At 45.5% G+C, this 10,485-nt stretch overlaps 1 protein-coding gene across 1 annotated transcript in view; it reads right to left on the minus strand.

The window, feature by feature from the left end:
- Positions 1–1,791: 1,791 nt before the first annotated feature.
- Positions 1,792–10,485, minus strand: part of GLRX5 (glutaredoxin 5) — a 10,794-nt gene continuing 2,100 nt past the window's right edge. The window contains exon 3 of the mRNA XM_077780832.1: positions 1,792–2,437. Coding sequence (XP_077636958.1) covers positions 2,259–2,437 — 179 coding nt within the window. The 3' untranslated portion in view covers positions 1,792–2,258. The remainder of the gene's footprint in view (positions 2,438–10,485) is intronic.

Raw genomic sequence — 10,485 nt, forward strand, 5'->3', positions numbered from 1 at the left:
ATAGTTGATATTGGAGAAATTGCTGCCTATGCTCTCTTCCAGAATTTTTATGGTTTCACGTCTCACATTTAGGTCTTTAATCCATTTTGAGTTTCTTTTTGGTATAACGTAAGTGGTCCAGTTTCATTCTTTTGTATGTAGCTGTCTCGTTTTCCCAACACCATTTATTGAAAGGACTTTTTCCCATTGCATATTCTTTAAAAAATTTTTTTTTAAATGTTTTATTTATTTCTGAGAGAGAGACAACATGAGCAGAGGAAGGGCAGAGAGAGAGGGAGACACAGAATCTGAAACAGGCTCCAGCCTCTGAGCTGTCAGCACAGAACCCGACGCGGGGCTGGAACCCACGAACCGTGAGATCATGACCTGAGCCGAAGTCGGAAGCTTAACTGACTGAGCCCCCCCAGGCGCCCCTCCCATTGCATATTCTTGGGTCCCTTGTTGAAGATTAACTGATCATATAATTGTGGGTTTACTCTTCTGTTCCATTGATCCATGTGTCTATTTTTATGTCAGTGCCATACTATTGATCACTATAGCCTTGTAACATAACTTGAAATCTGGAATTGTGATACCTCCAGGTTTGTTCTTTTTTTTTTTTTTCAAGATTGCTTTGGCTATTTGGGGTCTTCTGTGGCTCTATACAAATTTTAGGATTGTTTGTTCTAATTCTGTGAAAAATGCTGTTGGCATTTTGGTAGGGACTACACCGACTGTATAGATTGCTTGGTTAGCACAGACATTTAACCAGTGTTTGTTCTTCCAATCCATGAGCATGGAATGTTTTCCATTTGCGTCTTCAGTTTCTTTCATCAGTGTTTTATAGTTTTCAGAGCACAGGGCTTTCACCTCCCTGGTTAAGCTAATTCCTATGTAATTTATTTACTTTTGGTGCAATTATAAATGAAACTTTTTTTTTAACTTTCCTTTCTGCTGCTTCATTATTAGTGTCTAGGAATGAAGTGGATTTTAAATTCTGTGACTTTCCTGAATTCCTCCATCAGTTTTGGTAGATTTTTGGTGGGGTGGGGTGTTCAGGGTGTTTTCTACATAATATAGTGTATATACCATATTTTTTAAGAAAATATAATGCTCAGTGGATTCCTGTCTTCGGAAGATTTCTGGTGACGTCTCCCTGTCTGCCAGTAGCTCAGCTTGTGAGCACCAGACCTCAGGGGCAAGCGAGCGGGGCTGCCTCCTCCAGCCTCGGCCACTTGCTTCTCGGCCCGTCGCCTGGGTGCCCGGCTGGACCGTCAACACCCGCCGGCACTCACAGGGCTTACCTTCCCTGGCGAAATCAGACCATCACGTGATGGCCATTTTTATATCAAATTTAACAGAAGAGTATGAGATTCACTCCTCGTTTCTAAAAACAAGAGGTCACAGGCACGTAAAATGCACACTGCTACAGACTGAATTTCGTGTCCCCTCATCATTCCGAGGTGGACACCCACCCCCCAAGAATGGTGGTGCTGGAAGAGGGGGACTTGGGGAGGTGATCAGAGGAGGGCAGGGTCCTCATGAATGGGATCTGTGCCATATAAAAGGGACCCCAGAGAGCTTCCTCCTGAAGACACGGTGAGAAGACACCGTCTATGAACCAGGCACAGCCCTCACCAGACAGTTAACCTGGGCTAGAGCCTTGATCTTGGACTTCCAGCTCCTAAGACCAAAAGAAATAAACATGTGCTGTTCAGAAGCGCCCCAGGTTGTGGGACTTTGCTGCAGCAGGCCCGAGCAGAGTAAGGTACTGTCTTTCTGCTATTCAGAATGAACGACTCACACGCAGGATCCCCGGGTTGGCAGTTTATTTTAAAAAAACAACACCCCAGTTATCACATCTTCTTCCTTGTCCATCATTTTTCTTAACAGAAGAAGCTACGAGAAGTTTGGGGAGATATATTATCTTTGCAGACGGACACATGTGCAGAGGACTCATGAAGAATGATTCAAGAGCTCCTCGTTTTACTCCTGAATCAGGCATGGAGCAAATGACAGTCTCCGAACAGATTGTGTTTACAGCGATACCCTAATACAACATTGAATTATTACAGTGCAGTGGTTATAATTAAGTTCACAATAGGATATGCGCAGCCCAAACACCAGACACACTCAAATCACCCAACTGCTTACAGGCTGGAGGAATCTGGGCGAGCAGCTGCCGTCTGGAGAGCGAAGACCAGAATCGGTAAGGCTTTGCCGGCAGGGAGTCTGGGCACCGGCAGCCCCTGCTGCTCCGGGAGGCCCCGGGGCCGCCCTCACTTGGAGTCTTGGTCCTTCTTTTCATCCACAAGGGCAGAGCGGATCCCCAGCTTTCTCAGTTCCTCCACCAGGTCCCCATTCTGGTGCATCTGCAGCAGAATGTCACAGCCCCCCACGAACTCGCCGTTGAGGTACACTTGTGGGATGGTGGGCCAGTTGGAATAGTCTTTAATGCCTACGGGGAGACAACATTCCAGTGTCATTTCAATGGTCAGAGCAGAACTCTTCGTGGCAAAATCTGTTTCCTGCACGCACCCAGCGGGATGCTGGTGCCTCCCTCCCCCGTCCCTGGGGGACACAGGGTGCTGGCCGCGGAGCAGAAGCCTTAGTTTAAACCCCACCTCCTCCAGTAACAAGCTATGAGGCCTCAGACAAGTTGCTCAGCCACCCACCCGGTCCCACCCCCATCTCACAAGGCTTTCGTGACACCACAACCAAGTAGGCGAGGCCCTCGTACACGCTCTGACACACAACCCGCAGGGACTGATGGCGGGGAACCGACCGGTTCCGCTAAGTCCCACAGCACGCACTGAGCCGCATTCTCCCCATTCATCCGCCGGCCGTGGCTTCGGGGAGACAAAATGTTAAAGAAACGCCATGCCTTCATTTCCAAACGGACTACTGAACATGGGTCCGCCAGGCACCAATGGTCCAACTCTGCCAATGACAGTCCCCACCTCACGGCTTTTATGCCTGTCTGGGTTGGTCACTGGTTTTTATCTTTAAGTCTCTGACCCAGAGAAAAATCCTTTCCTATGACCGACTGCAGCCCTCACCCCCTTCAGCCCCTCGGATGGGCTCCCCGCAGGGCAGGTGTATTTGGCTCAGCCCAGAACTTGCAGCGACTGAGTCAAAGCAAGGAGAAGCCCGAAGCTTGCTTAAGGCCTGTGTCCTGGGCCAGGAGCAGCGCCAGAGGAGGGGGATGCCCTCCCTGGTCAAGAGCTCATGGAGGACGAGGAACCAACCAGCATGCATGTCATCAGTGCCGTGTGTGAGTGGCTCGGAGGACACCCAGAGGGCGCAGCTACGGGGCTATTCTGTTCAGTTCTGGGCCATGAGGCTGATGCTCTTAACAAAAGAGGAACGAAAAAATGTGGTTTCAATCTTAAGACAGAAGGTTGCTCTTTGCTCACATTCTTCCAACCATTCTACTTCCTTCCTACTTGTGTGCTGAGATGAGAAACATGTTCAAAAACATATCCATCCAGGAAAACATGTGTCGGTTCTATTAAAAACAGAGGATGATCAAAAGCATGGCACATGACCACTAATCACTATATATTTGCTTTTTTTACACATCTATAGATTTTTTTTACTTAAAAATTTTTTAATGTTTATTTATTATTGAGAGACAGAGAGAGACAGAGCATGAACATGGGAGGGGCAGAGAGAGAGGGAGACACAGAATCCGAAGCAGGCTCCAGACTCTGAGCTGTCAGCCACAGAGCCCGACGCTGGGCTCGAACTCACAAACTGTGAGATCACGACCTAAGCCAAAGTTGTACCTCAACTGACTGAGCCCCCCAGGTGCCCCCATCTATAGATATTTTTAAATGGCCAAAACGAGCAGACGAATAAAACAGAAAAGTCAACAGCTTGTTCAAACAAAATACAGTGCCATGAAAATTAAAAGTCGCTTGAGTGGCGGTTTTCATATAAACAAACTAAAAATACAAAAGCTGGTCCTTGATGCCGTATAATTTATCAAACATTTATTTTCCTAATAAAACACACCAACTTGAGTTATGGCCCCAATCCTAAGATACAACGTGTTTTTCTTTTAAAAAAAAGGCACTGCTGGGGCGCCTGGGTGGCTTAGTCGGTTAAGCGTCCGACTTTCGCTTAGGTCATGATCTCGCGGTTCGTGGGTTCGAGCCCCGTGTCGGGCTCTGTGCTGACTGCCAGCTCAGAGCCTGGAGCCTGTTTCAATCTGTGACTCCCTCTCTCTCTGACCCTCCCCTGCTCATGCTGTCTCTCTCTCCTAGAAATAAATAAAAAACATTTAAAAATAAAATAAAAAAAAATAAAAAAGGCACTGCCTTGGAAAACATAGTAACTAAGCTCTGAATCGCAGCACTGAAGACCGCCCCCCAGCTGAGAGCTTTATCTTTCTTCTCCAGACTTCTATGGAGAAATGGTTAGTAGTATAGGCCCCAGAAAGCACATTTTTTTTTTGAGGTAGATTTGACATATGACATTGTCTTATTTCAGGCATGCATTGTAACGATTTGATACTTGTATGTATTACAAAATGATCACCACAATAAGTCTAGTTAATACCTGATCCCATTTACTGTTACAAAGGTTCTTTCCTGTGATGAGAACTTTTGAGATTACCTTAAAAGCTCACAAATATGCAATGCAGTATTGTTAACTATAGTCACTGTGCTGTACGTTATATCCCCAGAAAAGCACACTGCTAAAGCCGCTCCAAGGGTCTTAAAAAAAAAAATCACCTAGAGGTATGGGGCTCACTAATAAAAGGAAACCTTCAAGGGGTGCCTGGGTGGCTTAGTCGGTTAAGCGTCTGACTTTCGCTTCGGTCATGATCTCGCGGTTCATGGGTTCGAGCCCCGCGTCGGGCTCTGTGCTGACTGCCAGCTCGGAGCCTGGAGCCTGTTTCAGTCTGTGACTCCCTCTCTCTCTGACCCTCCCCTGCTCACGCTGTCTCTCTCTCTCTCTCCTAGAAATAAATAAAACATTAAAAAAAAAAAAAAAGGAAACCTTCATAACCATCACAATGTCTTCAGAGTACCAAATAGCTCGATATATTAGAATATCTTGATGAATTCGTGTTTTCATCATTTTGATACTTGATGCCACAGAGACGACTTAACAGATAAGCTATATTTTATCCTTAAATACAGCCTATCTGAACTTCTTTCACAACGAAGCTGGTTACACATCTTTTTTTACTTTCAGGGGATTGGGAGTGGGTGTGGGAATTAAGAAATGTGGAAAGTAAATACCAGTCTCTTTTAATCCTTTGAAACTTTCTCAAATACCTTCTATATTGTGTCCATGTACCATTTATGTGCAGATTTTATACCTGGGTCTTTTCAATCAGTAATGCATTGTGTGATGCTTTGCAAGACTATGAAGAGCTACCGACTCGTTCAGGGAGTCCCGACCGACTTTTGAAACACACCATAAATGAAAGCAAATTTGCCACCTGAGGTCCCCCTCCCCAAAACCACATGCAGCCAATCCTAAAAAGTAGTTTTTTTTTTTTAAATAAAATCTTCGCTAAGTAAAAGAATGATTGCTTCCATCGATCATGTTTATAGTACCACATTCAACCAGAGCTTTAGGCTTGACTCCTTCATTACATTTCACGTTGCTGCAGATCACACGTCCGGACCAGACGGAAGAGGCGGACACGCCACCAGAATCAACTGCTACCATTAAAACTACCAGGCAAGTGGGCTTTCCAGCTTCCTGAACATCCCCTGTCCACAGTCACGTGGGAGGGAGATGGCCTCTTTCCCAACCTCGGAGGCATTAAACTTACTTAATGACCTGCTAACTCACATTTCAGGAACTCAAAAGAACTGCGCCTCGGAGCCCACAGCCCACGATGGCAGTGGGGCAGTAGGCTAGGTGCCTCCTAGCTGACAGTTTATCAAAATGAAACCTACCTTCTCCTTTGGTTTTTAGACTAACAAAGGTTACAGGCAGCTGACAGCAAGGTAGAGCTTTAGCATCTTAAAAAAAACACTACGTTCCTTTTTTTTAGACCTGTGATTACAAGTCTAAATATTTAAGGAGATAACCAGTGGATCCCTAGAGTGCGAAGCGAGTCACTTCTGATAATAAGAGACCACTGCTCACAAGTTGAAAATGAAAATGAATCCCATAGGTTCACCACTGTTTAAACATGGCTAATCTCCCACACTTTTTAATTTTCAAAGCCTGCAATATACTCTGGTAGTTCTTATAAATTTCACTCCGAATAACTCAGAATCAGAGAGAGAAACTCCTGAAAATTAGAAAATCGTGCCCAAGAATGGATTTTTAATGACAATTGTATTTTGAAGATGATAGATGACAATGATTCAACTCGGGACAAAAACTACTGACTGCAAAGGTCTACAGTAGGGTGACACCAGGAATTTGGGGTGACGAAGGAGATGGTCTGACAAAATCGATTCTATGTACACCTGCTGCACCACTGAAAAGAAATCAATATCCCAAAGCATCAAACCAGAGTGGAAATAAAGTACTTCAGAACTTTCGAAAGGTACTTTTCAAAATTCATCACATTTCAGGACACTAGACTTCATTCCTGGGTTTGGACACCAAACAAATGATAAGAGCACCTTAACGATAGTTTTCTTTTTTTCCTGATAGATTTTCATCAGAGGAGCTTCAGAGTCTGGGGCAGAGTAATTTTGCCTTGGGCAAGTCACACCGCCTCCACCTGGAGTTTTCCTAGGAAACAATGACGTCAGCACCCCATGAGGTCATCTGAGCTGAGACAGCAAGGGAAAGAGCAGACCCTCAACAGGGGAAAAGCAAAGGCTGGTGACAGAGTGAACAAAGCAATGGCTTCAAGGACAGCTGGCTGTGGGTTGCGGGCCTGTAGATGCAGCCTCAGTCTCCCTACCTGCAAAGTGGGAGTAAATCCACGGCTCACGGATTTATTATGAAGATGAAACGAGATCTAACTCTTGAAAGGATCGAGCTCACACATTCCAGGTACAAGGTGGACAGCCTCTCCACAGCACAGTCCCACCTCTCTAGAAATACGTGCAACAGAGGAAGCGCAGAAAAGAATGCTGACAAAATACCAGTCAGGTATTCCATGCGGCATGAAAATACTCACTTGCTGACAGGGCTGCTCAGTTTCACACTCTAAGTGTTTTACATACATACCCTCACGCGACCTTTGCAAAAGTCCTTCAAGGACTGCATAATTATCCCTATTTTGGAAGAAACTGAGGCTCAGAGAAGTTCTTTAACCGAAGTCGCAGGGCTGGCAAACAGCGGAGCCTGGATTTCCACCCAGGTTTCTAGGAATCCAAGGGCCAGGTTCCAGACCGCCACAGGTGGCCTCTGGCGGGCATGTCACCCCTGCCCACGAACCGTACAACTGCACATGTACCTGCCACACGTGGGGCCGTTTCACACCTGTAACGTCTGTATTCACAAATGGCATTATGCCGTGATTACCTTTTTTCAACTTACTTTGTGACTGAACACTGTAGTTTTTGAGATTCAGTCATATGAAATACATCTAGATCTAGTTCATTTTACCACAACTTAGCTTTTATCACCTGACTACACTGCGGTCTGTTTATCCAGTCTGCTAACAGACCAAGATGCTTTCTGGCCAAGTTTTCATTATTACAGGCAATGCTTCAGTGAATCTTACGTCTTCTAACTTATACACAGGGATCTTCCTCGCTGGAGAAAGGGGTGGCAGACTATGGCCTTTGGGCCAAATGTGGTCCACTTCCTGTTTTTTGTAAATAAAGTTTTATTGGGACTCGGACACACCTACCTATCTTCCTACCTTCAGGCCACAAGGGCGGAATGGACCAGTGTTGTTTCACAAAGACCTTTAAAAGGTCATCTGTCAGCCCCCACTCTAGACTATACCCAGGAGGGAAGCAGCTGGGTCCTCGGCTAGGGTCACCTTCAACTTGACCCGGCACTGACAGTAACTCCTCCGAAGTGTTGGTACCATTTTATTCTCTCATCTGCCGCATGTTAACACATCCATCACACAGACCAGAAACACCACTCCTTAACCTGACTTTTTAACATTTGCCAAGGTCCCAGATTTGTTACTGTTGCCCAAATTTAAAAGTTCAAATGCTTAATATTCAACAATGGGATAATGGCTATTCATTCAACAGACACTGCTCCTCTTGAAAGGAATACAATGGTGATCTGAACACGCAGAAATTTAAGAGGGCTTCTGTTTTTAAAGAGCATGGAAGATGGTTTAGATCATATGATAAATAAGAGAAGTATTTACTTATTCATTAAAATCATCACTGAAAGCTTGCTCCGCATAAGCAATCTACATGGTACTCAGGCAATCTGGTCAGACAGGCTCCCTGCTCTCCGGAGGGCAAAGTGCTGAGCAGAGACACGCGTGATTTCAAATGTGTTTTTTAAGCAAAACAAAACAAACAAAAAACACCCAACAACTAGAAACTAGATCCAAATGTTAATAAAGGTGTATATAGACTTTCAGGTAGTTTTTTCATTTGCTTTATTACATCTGGCGTTTCCAAGTTTCCTCGATAAGCATGTTACTTTTACAATGGAAAATAAAAGATAGTCCTTGTTAAAACCAGGTTTTGGAGGGGCGCCTGGGTGGCTCAGTCGGGGAGCATCTGACTTCAGCTCAGGTCATGATCTCACGGTCTGTGAGTTTGAGCCCCGCATCAGGCTCTGTGCTGACAGCTCAGAGCCTGGAGCCTGCTTCTGATTCTGTGTCTCCCCCTCTCTCTGCCCCTCCCCTGGTCACACTCTGTCTCTCAAAAATAAACAAACATTTAAAAAAATAAATAAATAAAACCAGGATTTGGACATGCTGACATCTGTCTGCTGGGACGCAATCCCTCTGTGGCTGCCTTCTGTGTGCATTCCAGAGAAACAGGAGAAAGGAAAGACCGGAGGACCTCACAGTCGTCTGTTCCCTGGGCTACAGGTTGAGACCTCTCTGCATCGCACCTTGGGCCCCAGGCAGCCAGAACACGACAGCGTCGGTGGATGTTCTCCAAGCTCTGGGCCCTTTGTAAAGCAGTGGCACAAGAGAAAAGGAAGGACAGTTTTGCAGGAGCCCTTCTCTGGTTACTAGCAGTGACCTTGAGTCTGGGAAAGGTGCCGCTGTAGCACTGACTAGCAAAAGCAAGCAACAGACAGCTTCTCTGGGCAAACTCCAAAGAGCAGAGAATAAAGAGATGATGAGTCTGAATGGTTATTATGAAGTCTTACTCTGGCTAAACAAATCCCCACTGTGGGGGACGTCTGCACATGACCCTGCCTCCAGCCTCAAGGTTAACACTTGCCTGCGGGTTTCTTTTTCTAAGCGACAGAAAAGGTGTGTTATGCTCAACATCTATGCAACACATTTATTGACCAAGATAACAATCTGGTATGAAACAAAATGGGAATGGCATCGCTGAAACTCAACGGTCAAGAAATTTAAGGGCTGGGGCACCTGGACAACTCAGTCGGTTAAGCATCTGACTCTTGGTTTCAGCTCAGGTCATGATGTCACGGTTTGTGGGTTCAAGCCCCGTGTTGGGCTCCGCAGGGCTCTTTAGGGCTCCACACTGGCAGCGGGGAGACTGCTTGAGATTCTCTCTCTCCCTCTCTCTGTCCCTCCCCTGCTTGTGCTCTCTGTCACACAAAAAAATAAAGCTTAAAAATTTTTTTTTTTAAATTAAAAAAAAAAGGAAACTTAAGGGCTAAATTCCTGTTGCTATTGTCTGAACACTTAGAATGTGAGACTTGGGGCGCTTGGGTGGCTCAGACAGTTAAGTGACTGACTCTTGATTTCGGCTCAGGTCATGATCCCAGGGTCATGGGCTCAAACCTGTGTTGGACTCCGCAAAGACAACATGGAGCCTGCTTGGTATTCTCTCCCTCTCCCTGCCTCTGCCCTGCTCACGTACACATACTCTCTCTCAAAAACAAACAAACAAACTTAAAAAAAAAAAAAAAAAAAAAAAAGAATGTGAGGCTGGAAGCCAGACCAGTGAAATGGAAGACGGGGACCTAAGTGCTGTGAGCCAACCTTCTTATTTCTGATCCTGCTTTATCCTTATGTTCCCAGGTACCCCATCTCTGGTTATATTAAACAGAACAGAAACCACACACCAAAGACCTTCAAAACTTCATATTAAGCGGGCTATTAACAACACACCTTTGTATTAACAGCCAGACCAGCAATTTGCAGGGGAGCTGTGGCAAGGTCCCCACCGAAAGATTACAGAGTAGTTTCTCCTATCTTATCTTTTAAGCTGAGCAGCACTGCTGGGTGAAGACCGCAGATTCCCCCCTCCTCCTCCCCCCCGACCTTAAAAAGAAAAAAAAAAACAACCCACAACCCAAGGCCTAGTGACCAGTGGCATTCTAGCGGGAAAACACAGATCATGAGCATGAATTCAGGACAAGATCACACAAGGCTGGTAATATTAACCTGCTTTCTCTCCTCCTAGTTTCCTAGTTTCCTAGTTTCCATCCACAGAAAGCAAGAGTTTC

Source organism: Crocuta crocuta, unplaced genomic scaffold (genome assembly GCF_008692635.1).
Source record: "Crocuta crocuta isolate KB4526 unplaced genomic scaffold, BGI_CrCroc_1.0 scaffold299, whole genome shotgun sequence".
Taxonomy (NCBI): domain Eukaryota; kingdom Metazoa; phylum Chordata; class Mammalia; order Carnivora; family Hyaenidae; genus Crocuta; species Crocuta crocuta.